This window comes from Loxodonta africana, chromosome 26, assembly GCF_030014295.1.
Source record: "Loxodonta africana isolate mLoxAfr1 chromosome 26, mLoxAfr1.hap2, whole genome shotgun sequence".
Lineage (NCBI taxonomy): Eukaryota > Metazoa > Chordata > Mammalia > Proboscidea > Elephantidae > Loxodonta > Loxodonta africana.
In genome coordinates, this window is record NC_087367.1 from 24,052,424 (window position 1) to 24,071,353 (window position 18,930).

Genomic DNA, 18,930 nt, shown 5'->3' on the forward strand with positions numbered 1-18,930 from the left:
TTTCCAGCCGAGGCCTGATTCAAACAAGTTGTTTTTTTATTCACTCTTTACCAATGGGTAGACTTCATTTACCCCACCTGTTCATTCACCGAGAGGTGTGGCTCTTGAAGAGTACAGGTAGTTCCAATCCCAGGACTCTGTCTTAAGTCCGTTCTGATGTTAGTTGAAAACCGCATTTCAGATTAACAACTGATACTTCTTACGGTACAAAACACTGAATAAGATCATGCCATAGGCCTGGTCTATGGTGTTGTCGCATAAGTGTTGTAACAATGAAGTCAGAGTCATGACGGCTGTTAGGCACGTGTGCAGTTCATTTGTCTATATTATTAGAGTTGAACATTTCCCAACCTTCTATCCATAGCTACTTCTGACACCAACAGTGATTTTATTGTAGATCAGGCCATAGCCTGCTGTACGGTAGTGTTTTGAACAGTAAGTTATAAAGTTGAACATCTGAGAATTACACCAGCAAGTTACATGCTGCAACACTGTATGTAGTACATGTTATTAACCATAAGATTAAAAAAAAAAAAAAGTACTGTCCTAAGTGCAATTCGTCGTAACTCAGATACTTCGTAAGTCGAGGATACCTGTATTGCTGATTTTTGCGGTGATCTAAATTCCACCTTTCCCAAATCTAATAAAAATGTAAGAAATCAAACAGCTAGGTTCCATAAACTTGGTCATGGTTTTAGCTCTTGTTTTATCCCTGATTTCATTCAATAAATGTATTCAACAGAAAGTTTTTTGAGCTAATTACTGTTTTCTTTTTGCCTATACCAGTGCATTTAAAGGAATTTCTGTTTTATCCTGTCTGCTATTTCTGGGTTTTTATGGTGGGAGACTTTTTCATTTCTCTTGTTGTTGTTGGAAACCCTGGTGGCATAGTGGTTAAGTGCTACGGCTGCTAACCCAAAGATTGCCAGTTCAAATCCACCAGGCGCTCCTTGGAAACTCTATGGGGCAGTTCAGCTCTGTCCTTTAGGGTTGCTCTGAGTCTGAATCGACTTGACGGCAATGGGTTTGGGTTTTTTTTTTTTTGGTTGTTGTTGTTATGTCCCGTAGAGTCGGTTCTGATGCATAGCGACCCTATATTATTTCCATATCTAGTCCAACACATTTTCAAAAGCAAAATCTCGGGTGATTTTTATGAACTCTGGAATTTGGACACCATTGGGCTGGAATCCCGTTTCTCCTGCTTCTGTAGTGTGAGATTGGAAGGTGGATACCTGATCCCTTATCCTTTCCCAAGCTCAGTGCCACTTTTAGTTTAGTTACGTTTTACGTATATTATTGATGAAGTTGACACCTGTGGTCAACAGTTGTCGTTTAATATAGATATGGAATAAGTTCATTTTGAGTTCCAAACTACTTAAAAATTAAACTTTGAAATACAGCTTATTGGTATGCTGGGACAGCCTTCATGTGGCAGTCTGCTCCCATAAAGATTAAAGCCTTGGAAACTCTGTGGGGCAGGTCTGCTCTGTCCTATGGGGTCAATATGAGTTGGAATTGACTCAAAGGCAATGGGTAACGGGTTTACAATGGAATTCTACTCACGAATAAAAAGGAACAAACCAGTGACATACTGTTACTTGGATAAATCACAAGGCATTATATTGAGTGAAAGAAGACAGTTTCAAAAGGTTATATGATGTATGATTTAATTTGTATGGCATTCTTGAAAAGGCAAACCTCTAAGCATAGAGAATGAATCAGTGGCTGCCAGGGATTGGAATAGGGGGAGGATATGACTCCCAAGAGAGTTTCTCGAAGAGATGGAACTGTAGTGGTGGTGGTTACCTGAATCTGTACATGTGTTTAAACTCCTAGAACTGTACACCATCAAAGAAATCAATTTTACTCTCTGGTAATTAAAAAAATATGTATATAAAACTCGAAATTTAACATTTTTATTGCATATACGCGCATATAACTAAATAAAATTTAACTCTTCAGTTGCAGTAGCCACACATGGCATGTTGATGTTATTGTTAGGTGCCATCGAGTCAGTTCCAACTCATAGTGACCCTATGTACGACAGAACGAAACACTGCCCGATCCTCCGCCATACTCAGTTGTTGCTGTGCTTGAGCCCATCGTTGCAGCTACTGTGTCAGTCCATCTTGTTGAAGGTCTTCCTCGCTTTCACTGACTCTTTACTGTACCAAGCATGATATCCTTTTCCAGGAACTGGTCCCTTCTGACAACGTTCTGAGTACGTGAGACAGGTGCTTCTAAGGATCATTCAGATGGTGCTTCCTCCAAGGCAGATTTGTTGGTTCTTTCGGCAGTCCATGGTATATTCAGTATTCTTAAGACAGCACCATAATTCAAAGGCATCAGTTCTTCTTTGGTCTTCCTTATTCATTATCTGGCTTTTGCATTCATATGGGGCGATTGAAAATACCATGACTTGGGTCAGGCACTCCTTAGTCCTCAAAGTGACATCTTTGTTTTTTAACACTTAAAAGAGGTCTTTTGTAGCAGATTTGCCCAGTGCAATACATCGTGCAATGCTTTGTTTGATTTCTTGACTGCTGCTTCCATGGGTGTTCATTGTGGATCCAAGTAAAATGAAATCCTTGACAACTTTGTTATTTTCTCTGTTTTTCGTGATGTTGCTTATTGGTCCAGTTGTGAAGATTTTTGTTCTCTTTACGTTGAAGTGTAATCCATACTCAAGGCTATACTCTTTGATCTTCATCAGTAAGTGGTTCAAGTCCTTTTCACTTTGAGAAAGCAGGTTGTGTCATCTCCATAAGGTAGGTTGTTAGTGAGTCTTCCTCCAATCCCGATGCCGCATTCCTCTTCATATAGTCCAGCTTCTCGGATTATTTGCTCAGCATACAGATTGAATAAGTAGTGTGAAAGGATACAGCCCTGACACACAGCTTTCCTAATTTTAAGCCATTCAGCATCCTCTTATTCTTTTTGAATGACTGCGTTTTGGTCTTTGTACAGGTTCCTCATGAGCACAATTAAGTGTTCTGGAATTCCCATTCTTCGCAATGCTATCCATAATTTGTTATGGCTCACACAGTTGAACGCCTTTGTGTAGTTAGTAGGACACAGGTAAACATCTTTCTGATATTCCCTGGTTTCAGCGAAGGTCCATGTGCCTTTAGCAGTGATACACCGCGTTCCATGTCCTCTTCTGAACCCAGCTTGAATTTCTGGCAGTTCTCTGTCCGTGCACTGCTGCAGCTGCTTGTGAATGATTTCCAGCAAAATTTTACTTGTGTGTGATATTATTCCATAATTTTCATGTTTCGTTGGATCACCTTTCTTTGGAATGGGCACAAGTATGGATCTCTTCCAGTTGGTTGGCCAGGTAGCTGTGTTCCAAATTTCTTGGCATAGACCAAGCACTTCCAGTGTTGCATTTCTTTGTCAAAACATCTCGATTGGTGTTGTCAGTAACCGGAGCCTTGTTTTTCGCAAATGCTTTCAGTGCAGCTTGGAGTTCTTCCTTCAATATCGGCTCTTCATCATATGCTACCTACTGAAGTGGTTGAACGAGAACCGGTTCTTTCTGATACGGTGACTCTGCATTCCTTCCATCTTCGTTTGATGCTTTCTGTGTCATTCAATATTTGCCCGTAGAATCCTTCAGTTTTGCAATTTGGGGCTTGAATTTTTTCTTCAGTTCTTTCAGCTTGAGAAATGCAGAGCATGTTCTTTTCTTTTGGTTTTCTAACTCCAGATCTCTGCACATTTCACTATAATATATATGGCATGGAGCTACCATATTGGACAGTGCAAATATAGAATGTTTTCATCAACACAGAAAGTTCTGTTGGACAATACTGTTTAAAGCAGGGGTCAGCAAACCTTTTCTGTAAAGGGCCAGATAGTAAATACTTCAGGCTTTCAGGCCATATGGTCTCTATGTCAGCTACTCAGCCCTGCTGTTGTAGTGTGAAAGCAGTCACAGACAATACTTAAATTAATGAATGGGGCTGTGTTCTTTAAAAAACAAAACCTTATTTAAAAAAAACAGGTTGTATTTTCTTTCTCACCCCTATTTTAGAGAATCTTACTGACCAGTTTGCTTTTTCATGTTAGCTCAGGGTTATTGATAGGGTGACCTTATAATTATTAAAAGTAAATACATTTTTAACTGTTTTTTTTTTTTTTTTTTAGAGTGGAAAGCAGGCACTATTAATTAATAATTATGCCTGAATGTAGGCGTAAACCACAGTGGCCTGGGCAAACCAGGGATATATATCATCCAGGCTATCAGTCCCCCTTTGAATTGGTTACTCATGTGACAGGCATACGCTTAGTCCAGTTAGCTGTGGAAAAGCAAACATAAAACTGGGACTTTCATGTGGCTGTATTTGTATGGGTGGCACCCTGAGGTCTGGCCTGTCCAGTACACTCAAAATAGCTTGTGTTTTTCTATCCCTGTGCCTTTGCTCATGCTTTCTTTCTATGCATCTTCTTTTCCCTCTTTTATTTTATAACCTAGCCCATCTTTCAACCCTCTGTTTAAATGGTGTCTCCTTCATAAAGCCATCCCTATAACACCCCTTTCAGACTTAGAGGTTGGTAGTTACATTTTATAAAGCTCAAGTGGCAAAGTGCTTTAGATCAGGTTTCAAACCTGTCTGTGTGTGGGTTTCAGAATCACCTGGGTAACTAAATACAGATTCCATGTCGATTTAAAATCATCATTGGTGGTGGTGTTTTTAAGCTCATCATAGTGATTCCTGTAAAACCAGCCAGCTGGTTCAGTATTTGGAATCCATTAATTTAGATTGCAATTATTTGACATAAACATTGACTTTTAGGATTAGAAAGAACTTCAGAAGTAATGTATCTTCATCATTTTGTTTTTAAACTGGGGTTGGAACATGGTGAAAAGGATACAAGGAGTATTACTTGCCCAGGTACCATTGCTTGTTATTGGCAGAACCAAGACTAAACTTTGACTTTTTTACTCCCATTTTAGAACCTCTCTTCATATTCAGATTTAATAGTAGGTTTTGAATACCCTGGGTTGCTTGGTATGCAGACCATGGTCAGACTTTTTTTTTTACTGACAATGACTGTCTCTAACTCAATTTGCATAGTTCCTAGCATATTTTTGGCTCTTAGTGATTGCTTTTCGATTATGTTGTTTACTCCCAAACTCAGGGAATACTTTTCTGATAGCTGGAGATAACTCAACAGTCAGCATGAAACCATTTCAGAGCATCCTTTCCCAAACTAGGTCTAGTCTGAATGGCCTCTAAGAGGCTAACCATACTAAACTGAATTCTGGAAAAGATTTGAAATTTAATAGTTTCCAAGAGCCTCTGTTAGCTGTTAATCAGTTTTAGATCTGTAGGATTTTCTTCCTCAGCATACTTGCATTTGAGAAAGGTGACCCAGAATCTATGAGTGAGTGTGTGTGTGTGTGGTTCCTAAACCAGAATAAGGTGTAGGACCAGGGTCAGGGAAAAGCTTGGAAGAAGCTGTAATAACCTAAACTGATCCTTAAAGGATGCCTAAGAGTTAGACCAGGGGAAAGAGTTGGGGTAAAAGTTTATCTAGTCAGTCAGTACCAAAGGGCAAAACTATTGTTAGCATTGGTTAGTTTGGCTAGACCATAAAATGCAAATTAGGGAGTGGCAGGCAAGATAGGCAGGCTCCAGGTAATGAAGAGTTTTATAGTTAAAATAATCCTTTCACAACTAGATATTCTCATGCATAAAAAATGAAGTTGAAAAATTAGCTCAAAATGGCTTGTAGACCGAAATGTATTGGAGTTAAACTATGAAGCTCTTAGAAGAAAACATAGAATCTTCGTGACCTCGGGTTAAACAGTGTTTTCTTAGATATAACGCTAAAAGCACAAATGACAAAATATAGATAAGTTGGACTCCATCAAATCTAAAAACTTGTACTTCAAAGAATGTTGTCAAGAAAGTGAAAATACAACTCCAGAATGGGGAAAAATACTTAGCAAACTGTGTAACTCACAAGCACTTGTATCTGGAACACCTAAAGAGCTTTTTACAATCCAGTGGGCAGAGGATGGAATAGACAGTTCTCCAAAGAACATATTCAAATGGCCAATAAGCACCTGAAAAGAAGCTCAACATTATTAGTTATTAGAGAAATGCAAATGAAACTAAAGTGACATACTTTATACACACTAGAATGTTTAAAATAAAAAGATAATAAATGTTGGCAAGGATGTGGATAAATTGGAACCCTCATACATGCAGGTGGTAATGTAAAATGGTGTAGCCATTTTGGAATTGTTTGGAAGACTGTTTGGAAAACAGGTTGGCATTTCCTCAAAATGTTAAACATAGAGTTACCATGTGACCCAGCAGTCCCACTACTAGATACATATACAAGAGAATTAAAAACACAGTTCCACACAAAACCTTGTACGCTGATGTTAATAGCAGCACTATTCATAATTGTCCTAAAGTGGAAACAACCCAAACGTCCATCAGATGATGAATGGGTAAACAAAATATATTTCCCTATAATGGGATAGTATTCAGCCCTTAAAAAGGAACGAAGCACTGAAACATGCTGCAATGTGGATGAACTTAAACACATGCTAAGTGAGAGGAGCCAGTTACAAAATAGCACATACTGTATGATTCCACTTACATGAAATACTCAGGGTAGTCAAATCCATGGAGACAGAAAGTGATTAGTGGTCCTGGGAGCTGGAGGATGGAAGAATAGGGAATGCCTGCTAGTGGGCCCAGGGTTTCTTTTTGGAGTGATGAAAATGTTCTAAAATTGGATAGTGGTGATACTCTGTGAATTTACTAAAAACCACTGAACCGTACGTACTCAAGGAACCCTGGTGGCACAGGGTTAGGAGCTAAGCTGCTAATCAAAAGGTTGGCAGTTTGAATCTGTCAGCTGCTCTTTGGAAACCCTGTGGAGCAGTTCTGCTCTGTCCTATAGGTTCGCTGTGAGTTGGAATTGACTCAGTTGCAAGGGGTGAACTTTATGGTATGTGAATTACATCTCAGTAAAGCTCTTTTAAAAAATGCTTTATTTAGCGTAAATTTTAAGTACTCTGACAAGGAACCCGCATTCTTGTTTTGAACACAGTGTACTGTTGAAGACTTTTGAGCTCAAGAACAACATGAGAAACATTACTTTGGGAGCATGTCAAGAATGGTGGGCAGATCAGTGATGTGGCAGCAGACTAGGTCTAGATGCTTAGGATATTTAGCCACAGTGTTTTGCCCATAACAAGTCTGAAAATTTTATGTTCCTAATACCGAATTAGAAATTTTTGACTTTGTGCAGGGTAATATTTTACAATATTTACCTTTTTCTTGTTAAAAAAAAAGAGTTGCTCTAAGTGATGGGGGAAAAAAATAAAGACGTAATAGCGGCTGCAGAAGAATGTGAGAGATAACAGATAATGTTCATTTTTTAAATTTACCTCCGTGTGACCTTGACCATTGTTGATTCAGAGACAACCAAGTATAATTTATTTTTGCAAGAAGAACAAAATTCCTGATGAATTATACTTAAAAAACCCTTTATTAATAAGCATGGAAATTTTGATGATGAAAAGCTGAAAAATAGTTTTCCAAGGGTTTTCTTCTTACTTTTTTCCCCTTTTTGTGGGTTATTTTAATTCTGCCAGATGACTTACCCAGAAAAAATACTCAGTGCCATCGAGTCGATTCCGACTCATAGCGACCCTATAGAACAGAGTAGAACTGCCTCATAGAGTTTCCAAGGAGCGCCTGGTGGATTCGAACTGCCGACCCCTTGGTTAGCAGCTGTAGCACTTAACCACTACACCACCAGGGTTTCCAGATAACTTACATATGGGAAAATATTTCAGACAGCACAGAAGACAAAAAAAAATTACCATTTTAGCTGTCTCATTTTGTATTCACTCTGAAGAACTATAAAACTTTCTGTTATCCTTTAGAAAATTCTAGACTGATTTACCGTTTGAAAAATTATAAGTCAAGCCTGTAGTAAATACTGACTGGTAAACTGCTCATCAGTAGCTTACTGTCCCAGTTTCCTGTGTGTATGTGCTGGTGTAAACTATTAGTAAAGCTATTTTTAGTAGAGCACATTATGTCCAGCAGCCCATCCTGGACAGAACTTTGTGTTTGTCAGTAGAGAGTGTGCCCTCCTGTGGTCAATTTTGTGCCCTCCTGGGAACAAAATTTCACCTATAAAAATAATCATTCTACCTTTCTATGAGTTTATATTTTCTCTGCTGTTCCACAGTGGAATCGCCCATACTCTGAATTTCTTTTCAGTAAGCAAAAAAAAAAAACCATGGAAGAATTTTAAAGTGTTAAGAATTGGAGGGAGTAGCATCTCATCATATTTTATTTAGAGGAAATGCTGAAAAAGATGTGGCATTAAGGAGCCTAGCAGAGAAAAGATTCAGAAGTGTGGAGGAAGGGAAGTAGTTGTGATAGAGCTTGGGAAGCTTTATGATGAAAGTTGGCTTGATATACCCATAACCCAGTGCCATCGAGTCGATTCCGACTCATAGCGACCTGGCTTGATACACTAGACTATTTTCCAGGTACACTCTGAACCCTTTACAAAATGCTTTCAGAATGATATTTTGGTTTTATTTATTTCCATTTTATCATTTATATGTCTTCTTAGCCTAAGGAAGGGAACAAATACTTAGCAAGCACTGTCCATTTGAAACGTCCATCTCGTTTAATGGATATTAAGTACATTTTGAAATAAGTGCTTAAATTTGTTTTGTACATTCCCTCGTAAGTTGGCATCATGTTTTTATTAGTTATGGGGATTTTGTTTGAAAGAATAATTTTTTTAATGAAATTATCTTGCAAATTTTAATTTTTTCCATAATTTGTAAGGGGAAGTCTTTTAATACTTCTATTCTTTGAGCTAAAAGATTAAAATTTTTTATTTTCAGCAGTGGCTATGTCATATATCTAGCTACCTGTCTAGATCCTTGGCTGCCATTTTTAATGCTCCATCGTTCTTAGGATCCCAACTAGGACCGTGGGAATCAAGCCCTGCCAGGTGGCTCGCATAGGGTTGCAAATAAGAACTAATTTGGTCACATGAGGGATCTGGGAATTGCATGTATTGGTTTACATTGGTTGATTTGAAAATTAATTTACTTAGTTTCAAATATTATTTTGAAAGCTCTGATCTGATTATAAAGCATTTTAAAATCCCAAAGAGTGACTATTTTTACTCAGATTGAAAAGATAGTTTGTGCTTATTTATATAATTTAATTACCATGAATCTGATATTGTGAATTGATCTTTAAAAAGTGATTTTTATTTTTAATACATGCCTTGCAAAAATATATTTGGTTTGTTTTGAACTACATTTACTTGACTACACCATCATGTATGTTTAAAAAGGTGTGTGGGGGGCTGCTTTCATCATTATGTAATTGCTTTAGCCTTTCAAATTCCAAGTTTAAAATTTTTTCATTAAAAAATTTGAAGCTAATTAATCACTTCAAAATTTTAGTTAGCCTTTGAATGAATAGCAGTATAGTGTAATGCTTTAAAGCTCAGTCTCTGGAGCCACACTGCCCCCTGGATTTGAATCCCAATGCTGTCACTAACTAGCTGTCTGGCCTTGATAAGTTCTTTAATTCCTCTCTCCTTCGATTTTCTCACCTGCAACATGAGACTAGTGTTAGTACCTAAATCATAAGATTGTTGTGAAGGTTATATGAATTAATATATAAAAACATTTAGAGTAGTGGCACACAGTGAATTTTTTGTGTATATTAGCTATTGCCATTATTAAATTTACACATGAATTAATGTTGAAGTTCAATGTGAAGAATCTATTTCTTTTATAAATACAAATGACTTGCTGTTCTTACTTTAGAAAATATTCCTGTATTAATTGAAAATAAAGAGTAAACTAAAATAACATTTCATAAAGCTTTAACAATTATCTTTTCTTTTTGTAGGCACGGAATGTTAACACTGGTGAATTGGCAGCAATTAAAGTAATAAAATTGGAACCAGGTAAATTATTTGAAATTTGATCTTTCTTATTTTGCTGGAAGCCGTTGGCTATCCTAAGGCTTATTTTAATGGTGTTTGGTCAGTGTTCTCTTGTCTGACCAAGCGTTTTCTTGGACACAGAACTGGTTGTCTATTTTTTCCTCCACTTTGAAACCTGTAGACACTTTGCTTAGTTCTGCTGGAAAAATAACTAATAATTGGGGGAGGGAGGGAAATTGCCGAGGAGACTTTTTTTCTTCTAACTGATCGATTCTGCTAACCTGTGTCAAATCTGTAGTGGTATATTTCCTGATTAACATTGTTTTTATGGTGAAGGGGTGGTGTGATGCAGGGGAAAAAACTGATTTGAGAATTGAGAGGATGTACCCCAGTTCTTTATCCCACAGCTTCCTTGCCCTGTGAAGTTGGGCAAGTAGTTTTATTTCTCTGAGTTATCAGTTTTCTCAGTAAATCTTGCTGTAAACATTTCATGTGTCAATATCCTAATAATTACCTTCCTACTTGAGCAGTTTATTGTAAAACGCCTAGGACTGCTCTGTTCCTTTTTTGCTTCAATTACATTCTGTCTCTGGATGCTCCCTACAAAATCCATGTCTTTCTGAGCTAACCACTGACTCATGTGTGTTCTCTCTTAGAAGCCTCTTTCCGTTCTTTCTTCCTCCCTCTGTAAACAGTAATTGTGCTAGTGTATAGACCGTAACGATGGTGCTTTTCTGATGGCTTCTTCTACCAAGAACTGATAATATGAATTGATTGGTAAAACAGGTTTTAGCTTCAGTATGAGTAAACCCATTCAGTGGTTTTCAAGGATGGGCAAACTTTTTCTGTAAACTTTTTTTCTCTTCTTCCCTTTTACTTTCTCTCATTCTCTCTTTCTTTCTCCAAGTCTCTCCCTTTGTTCCCTTTCTCTCTCCCTCCAAAGGTGTAAAAACTATTCTTAGCTGAAGGTCATAAAAAAAAGGCCACCTGCTGCTATCCTTTGCCCACCCAGTTTAGATCATCAGTAAACTTTTTAAAAGTACCGTAAGTTGATATTTGATTTACTGTGATTGTATCACACTGAAATATAATGATAAAGAATACTTTTTAGTTATATATATTTATAAATTTTGTGTAATTACATTCTAACATGACAACACAATTTTTTTTTTCATTTATTCTGAGTAGTAAGCTTACTCTTCAGTTTATGAGAAATTAAAGTAGGATATTGAAATTGGTGAAATCTGAGGTTAAAAAAAGGTTTGGCATAAAGCAGAACCTTCATTTTTAATCATTAAGAAGTGGCCATGCTGCCTGATGAAATTGCTTCTAATCACTGGCACTTTATGCATCCTCAAATCAGCTGAGCACCTTCTCATTCAAAAAGCCTTCTCTGACCCCTGGTATGATTAGGATGACTGCTCTGCAGGCATAGCTCCGTTACAGCACTTAATCACAGCAGTGTTGTGATTCTAGAAATCGCCTGTCTGTGTTTCTGTGTCTTAACTGAAATTGTGTTCCCACTGCTGAGCTTATAGCGAAGTACCCAGTATGCATTCAGTACATCTTCACTGAAAGTGACTTTTCAAACAGATAAAAATTAACAGATAATTTTATTTAATACTGAACTTTTTCTTACACAGTAATGTTATAGGATATTAATAGTTAATTCTCTATTACATATTTAATGTGTAAACATAGGGTTTATATTGAAATAGAAAGGGAGCCCTGGTGACACAATGGCTAAGTGCACAGCTGAAAGGTTGACGGTTTGAACCTATCCAGTGACTCAGCGGGAGAAGAGACTTAGTGATCTGCTTACGTAAAGATTAATCAGTACCCTAGGAAACCCTATGGGGCAGTTCTACTCTGTCACATTGGCTCACTATGAGTTGGAATCGACTGAGTGGCGCACAACAACATTACTAAAATAATAATTCTCTACCCTGTGAGCTATATAAAAACTAAAACCAAACCCATTGCTGTCGAGTCGATTCCGACTCATACCAACCCTATAGGTCAGAGTAGAACTGCCCCATAGAGTTTCCAAGGAGCGCCTGGTGGATTTGAACTGCCGACCTTTCGGTTAGCAGCTGTAGCACTTAACCACTACGCCACCAGGGTTTCCGTGAGCTATATAGTGACCTAAATTTGCTTTTTTGCTTTATAGTGCTGTTTTATTTACAGTAGCATATTTATTTTACTTTTACTTTATCATTTGTATTCACAGGCATTTCCTGTTCACACTAAGTTTATAGATAGTTAAACACATAGATGATTTACCTAATAGTCAATTTCCTTAAAATAATTAAGAACATGAAAAAATCTTAATGGCCCTCATTAAGTCAGTTGCTTTCTCATTGTGAAATGTTTGTTGTGCTGTTGATTTTGAACACTATTGATCACTGTAATAAAAATAGAAGTTATAATTAAACAAAAAGAGGAAAATAAAATCACTCATTACTCTACCATTCAACATAACAAGCGTTAATACTGTGTATATGTTATTAGATTAAAAACAAAAGAAAACAAAATAAACCCATTGCCCTTGAGTCGATTGCAACTCTTAGCGACCCTGTAGGACAGAAGAGAGCTGCCTCGTAGGGCTTCCAAGGCAGTAGTCTTTAAGGAAGCAGACTGCCACATCTCTCTCCTGTGGAACAGCTTATGGGTTCAAACCACTGACCTTTTGGTTAGCAACCAAGTGCTTTAGCCACTGTGCCACCAGGGCTCATGTTATTAGATATACACTTAAATTTAGTTAACATTCAATTACCTATTTATATTTTTAAGGAAGCCACCTGAACTTTTATATTTAATTTCTTCGTTTTAATTTGCCTTATATCCTGTGTGAAATGTTTGCAAAGTTGAGTGTAGCCCCAGTGATTAAGAGGGCAGATTCTAAAGCCAGGCTACTTTGATTGCAGTCCTGACTTGACGACATTACTTAAGCTTTCAGACCTCAGTTTCCTTATCTCTAAAACTGGGATAGTAATAGTAGCTTCCACATAAGGTTGTTGTAGGGATTAAACAATATATGTTGTTGTTGTTTTTGTAAATTGCTGTCGAGTGGGCTCCGACCTCATGTACAACAGAATGAAACATTGTCTAGTCCTCTGCCGTCTTCACGATTTTTAGTATGGTTGGTATTTTTGAGGCCACTGTGTATTTTGAGTGCCTGCCAACCTAGTGAGCTTATCTCCCAGCCAGCACTATATGGGACAATAGTTTGTTGTGATCTGTAGGGTTTTCATTGGCTAATTCTTGGAAGTAGATTTCCAGGCCTTTCTTCCTCATCTGTGTTAGTCTGGAAGCTTCACGGAAACCTGACCACCGTGAGTGACCCTGATGGCATTTGAAATACCAGTGGCATAGCTTCCAGCATCATAGCAACACAAGCTACCACAGTCTCACAGACAGACAGGTGGTATTAATATATGTAAAGCATTTAAAATAGTGCCTGGCACAGAATAAGTAGTATAGTACTTACTATAGTAAGTAGCTGTTAGTACTACTACTACCACCACTACAGTTGTAAAGAATTGGCCAATGTTGTTTCATCTATACCTGTGACCCTCCTTCCCCATGAGTTATTTTGAATTAGACCCCAAACATCGTATCATTTCAGCCTTAAATATTTCAGTATGTATCACTAAAGGATAAGAACTCAAAATGTAACCCACAAGCATCTTAAATGAGCTGCTTCAACAAATGGAGGCAACACTGGCACACTCACTCATCTATGCCAAGAAATTCGGGAGACAGCTACCTGGCCAACCAACTGAAAGACATCCATTTTCATGCCCATTCCAAGGAAAAGCGATCCAGCGGAATGAGGAAATTTATCAAACAATATCATTAATATTGTAAGCAAGCAAAATTTTGCTGAAGATAATTAAAAAATGGCTGCACGTGTACATCAACAGGGAGCAGCTAGGAATTCAAGCCAGATTCGGAAGAGGACATGAAACGAGGGATATCATTGGTGATGTCAGGTAGATCTTGGCTGAATGCAGAGAATAATAGAAAGGTGTTTACCTGTGTTTTATTGACTGTGTAAAGGCATTTGGCTGTGTGGATCATAATAAATTATGAATCACATTGTGAAGAATGGGAATTCTATGACACTTAATTGTGCTTCTGCAGAACTTGTACATAGGCAAAGAGGCAGTTGTTCACAGAAGAATGGAATCTGGCCTGGTTTAAAACGAGAAAAGGTATGTGCCAGGGTTGTATCCTTTCACCAGACTTATGAAATCTGTATGCTGAGCAAATAATCCGAGAAGCTGGACTATATGAAGAATGCAGAATCAGGATTGGAGGAAGACCCATTAATAACCTGTGGTATGTGGATGACACAACCTTGCTTGCTGAAAGTGAAGAGGACTTGAAGTACTTAACTGATAAAGATCCAAGAGTACAGCCTTTGTTGTTTGAATTACACCTTGACATAAAGAAAACAAAAATCCTCACAACAGTAAGCAACATCATGATAAATGGAGACAATACTGAAATTCTGCAGGATTAAAAAAAAAAAAAAAATCTGCAGGATTTAATTTTACTTGGATCCACAATCAGTGCCCAAAGAAGGAGCAGTCAAGAAATCAAATGGCGTACTGGGGCAGATCTGCAAAAGACCTCTTTACAGTCTTAAAAAGTAAAGATGTCACTTTGACGACTAAAGTGCGCCTGACCCAAGTCATCTTATTTTCAGTACCTCATATGCGTGTGTATGTGGATATATACACAACCCTGACCAGAAGGATAGACATATAGATCAGTGGAATAGAATTGAGAGTCCAGAAATGAACTCTTACATTTTATGGTCCGATGATTTTTGAGAAGGACACCAAGACAAGTTAGTGGGGGAAAAGAACACGTTTTCAGCAGGTGATGCTAGAACAACCGTATATGCACATGCAGAGGAATGGTGTTGGAACCCTACCTCATACCATATACAGCAACTAGTTCAAAATGAATGATAATCTAAATGTAAGAGCTAAAACTATAAAACTCTTAGAAGAAAACATAGGAGTGAATCTTTGTGACTTTGGATCAGGTACTGCTCTGTTAGATATGACACGAAAAGTACAAGTGATGAAAGAAAAACTAGATAAATTGGACATCAAAATTAAAAACTTTAGTGTTGGAAAATGATGCCATCAAGAAAGTGAAAAGACAACCACAGAATGAGAGAAAATATTCGTAAGTATATATCTGTTAATGGACATGTATCTAGAATATATAAAGAATTCTTAAAACTCAATTAAAAACAAAAAGACAAATAACCCAATTAAAAATGGGCACAGGATTTGAATAGACAGTTCTCCAGAGCAGATATACAAGTGGCCAATAAGCACTTGGAAAAGATGCTCGATATCATTAGTTATTAAGGAAATGCAAATCAAAGCCACAATGAGATACCACTTCATACCAACGAGGATGACAATACTTTAAAAAAAAACAGACAATTACAAGTGTTGTTAAGATTGTGGAGTAATTGGAACCCTCATACATTGCTGGTAGTAATGTAAAATGGTACAACCACTTTGGAAAATAAATTTGGCCGTTCCTCAAAATTGTTAACTATAGAGTTACTATATAGGACCCAGCATTTCCACTCCTAGGCATCTATGTAAGAGAAGTGAAAACTTACATCTGCACAAAAACTTGTACACTAATGTTCATAGTAGCATTATTCAAAGTAGCCCCAAAGTGGGAACAAACCAAATGTCCACCAGCTGATGAATGAATAAACAAAATATCCATACAGTGGAGTATTATTTGCCATAAAAATGAATGAAGTCCTGATACATGCTACAGCATGAATGAACCTTGGAAACATTGTACTAGGTGAAAGAAGCTAGTCTCAAAGGATTGCATGTTGTATGATTCCAATTTATATGAAATGTCCAGAATAGGCAAATCCATAGAGATAGAAATTAGATTATTGGTTGCCTGGGCTCGGGTGTGGGGCTGGGAGGGTGTCGGGTGGCAGGAATGGGAAATAACTACTGTGGGGTTGAAATGTTCTAAAATTGTGGTGACAGTCGCACAGCCCTGTTAATATACTAAAAGCTGTTGAATCGTATACTTTAAATGGGTAGATTATATTTCAAGATGTCTCATGGAAGCTATTTGAAAAAGGAAAGCAATACTTGTTACAATGTTGATATTTATTGAGAAATAATATATATTGCAGTATTAACACTTAAAACACAAACAAAAAAACAACTAAGTAGTCTTGGGCTCATTTTTTATAGGCTTGTAACTAATGCTACTAGTGGGACTGTTAGGAGAACTAGTTCTGACAATTAGCAGAAAGAAGGGCAAAATAAAATTTTCCATGTTTACTGGGAAAGAGTTGAAGAAACTACAGGAGTAGAAAGGGGTTAAAGAAGATGTTTAGAACTTAGGAGAAGTCTCCTTAAGGAATTGTGAGTGATAAAATATAGGTGAAGAGTGGAGCATGGTATGAGATGAGAAAGAAGAAAAAAGGGAAGGGAAGGGGGAGTAATTAATGGTATCCTTCGGGAAATCTACTGAACCTGAGGGAGGCAGAATCCCATAGCCAACAACTTGGAGTGGGTGGAAGGAAGAACGAACAGAGGACCAGGATGGATAGCAGAGGAGATGGGATTGGTGGTGGGCAAGTGCCATGGTACAGGATGTTTTTTTGTTTTGTTTCTTTTTTGATTTATATGGTCAACTTGTGACATTGTAGAATTTTTGTTACCATTTTTTTTGTTTGTTTTCTTTTTACATATAGTTGCATTTACCTTGCACTTTCCAACTCCATCAGTTAGAAATCTCAGTTTGCAATGGCATTTTCCCGGTTAAATCCCTCACTCCTAGGCAAACAGAAAAGATTTGGGTGGGGTAAGGATGGGAGATGGAGAAATGCACATTAAGTGTATACAGCAATGGTAAAAAGAAAGCCTAATTTCAGAAATGTTAAAATGTGGAAAATACAAATTATAGAATCAAATATTAGGAAAATGCCACAAACATTTGAGTATTGTGTGTTAAGAAAGATCATTCCTAATAGTCACTGGCGTTATCAGCAGTAAGACACAGTCTGTCTTAATGGAGCTTACGGTCTAATGACATTGATTCTTTGAGATGCCTGACATGTTTTCCTCAGTAACAAGCTCATGTTTTTAGGAGAAAAAAACTTGAGAGAACTGTTGGTAATGTAGTGGTACTTAAGTCTTTACTAGATTCTAAGTTCTTTGAGGACAAAGTTCATATCCATTTTCTTTCCATAATATTTCCAGTGCCTGACATAATGCCTGGCACCTGATGGGCACAAAGGTAAGTATTTAGTGAATGAATCAAAACCAACGAGAAAGATACAGAGACTAAGATAGAAGATACAGCTTAGAGACGAATTAGTTTACACCATGACATTTTTTGCTAATAGTAAATTTACCGGTGCCAGGCACTGTTCTAAGTGCCTCACATGTGTTGACTCATTTAATCCTTATATTATTATCCCTATTATTTATTTTTATTTTTACAGATAAGGAAACTGAAGCACTGAAAGTTTAAGTAACTTGCCCTAATTAGTGAGAGCTGGGATTTGAACCCTGATAATCTAGCTCCAGAACCTGTTCTCTTTCACCACACTCAGGAGTTGGCTGTGATGTGGGAACCATCTGTATTATGTGGTTCAACTGGATGTTTATTTAAAATAAAATAAAGAAAAATCTTTGATGGTAGAGCCAGGAATCTGCATTTTAACAAGCTAAGTGATGTTTATGCACATTAAATTAACTTCAGTGTAAAGAATACAAATGTTTCTCCAAAGCCAGTAAATCTGTCCAAATTGGACATCTTATGTGGAGAAATTGATGCATAATAAACAAAACAAAAGAGAAGCCAACAAATAAACTCCTTTCTGTAGAGTATAATATAGTCAGCATAATTAGCAGGCTGTTCTTGACAACTCTGACATAATGTGGAGGCAGGAATCTCAAATAACTACGGAGAAAGTAAAAATCCTGTCCAGTAATTGATCAGGCCGGAATAACGACACAGATTAAGCCTCAAAGTTAGCAGAAAACAATATTTTTTCCGAGAATGGGCAACTGTGAAGTGTCATAACAAGCCCTTGTCTTTGAGTGACTACAGCTTGCTTATATTCCCTGAGAATTTGTTCTCGAAGATCATGGACTATCAGAAACTTGGCTGTGTGTAATTTTATCAACAAGAATAAAGCATCCCACTCTTCCCTGGAGAATATAAGTCACTTTGACAGAGTGAAGCAGCCTTGATTTACAACCCAGATTCAGAGCTTCAGATAAGGAATTCTAGATGAGCATTCCATATCTTAACTTTGTAGTTTCTAAGGTAATAGAACCTTGGGTTCACTTTGTAGTCCGGTCCTGAAGTAGACCCCTTTACACACAGGCCTTCTTTGCTCTAAACCTGTCAAAGCACTGCTTCATTTAAATTTCACCCAAACTTCACTCTTCCCCAAAACCTTATAATGAGTCTATCTTTTCCTCTGGGAGGGGGAGACTGCTCAAGATAGTCCTCATTGCACCGGGTCAATAAACCTGATTTTGTCAGGCCGCAGGTTTGTTCCTGTGGTCTTTAGGCTGTGTGCCTAGGATAGTACCAACTCTTGAGACTCATTTTGAAAGAAAATTAAAAATGAATCAAAATCTTTAAACCTTAAACCTAAAATATCCCCTCAAGTCTTAAAACCAAACAGTAGTTTAGCTTAACAAGTAAAGAATGTCAGCCCTGAGCATTGTGCTCTTTTAAGATCTGTCTATACAGGATCAAATTGTCAACAGCAACTCAAAAGATTAGAGGAAACTTAGGGGGTAGTGAGTTTATGTTAATGGGGGAGGAACAGTTCAAAAACAGCATGGGAATGGTTGCACAACTTGAAGAATGTAATCATTGTCACTGAATTGTACATGTAGAAATTGTTGAATTGGCGTATGTTCTGCT

At 37.4% G+C, this 18,930-nt stretch overlaps 1 protein-coding gene across 11 annotated transcripts in view; it reads left to right on the forward strand.

Annotated features, from left to right (window-relative positions):
• The window catches only part of MAP4K3 (mitogen-activated protein kinase kinase kinase kinase 3), a 238,945-nt gene that overhangs the window by 86,220 nt on the left and 133,795 nt on the right, over positions 1–18,930 (forward strand). For 10 of the 11 annotated variants that reach the window (XR_010319480.1, XR_002787226.2, XM_064277173.1 and 7 more), the window contains one exon: positions 9,930–9,987. Coding sequence is in view for 6 of the 11 variants with exons in the window: in XM_064277173.1 (XP_064133243.1) it covers positions 9,930–9,987 (58 nt within the window). In the remaining 5 variants the exon portion in view is untranslated. Of the gene's footprint in view, positions 1–9,929; positions 9,988–17,243; positions 17,281–18,930 lie in introns of all 11 variants that reach the window. The other variant, XM_064277172.1, reaches the window with a different exon arrangement.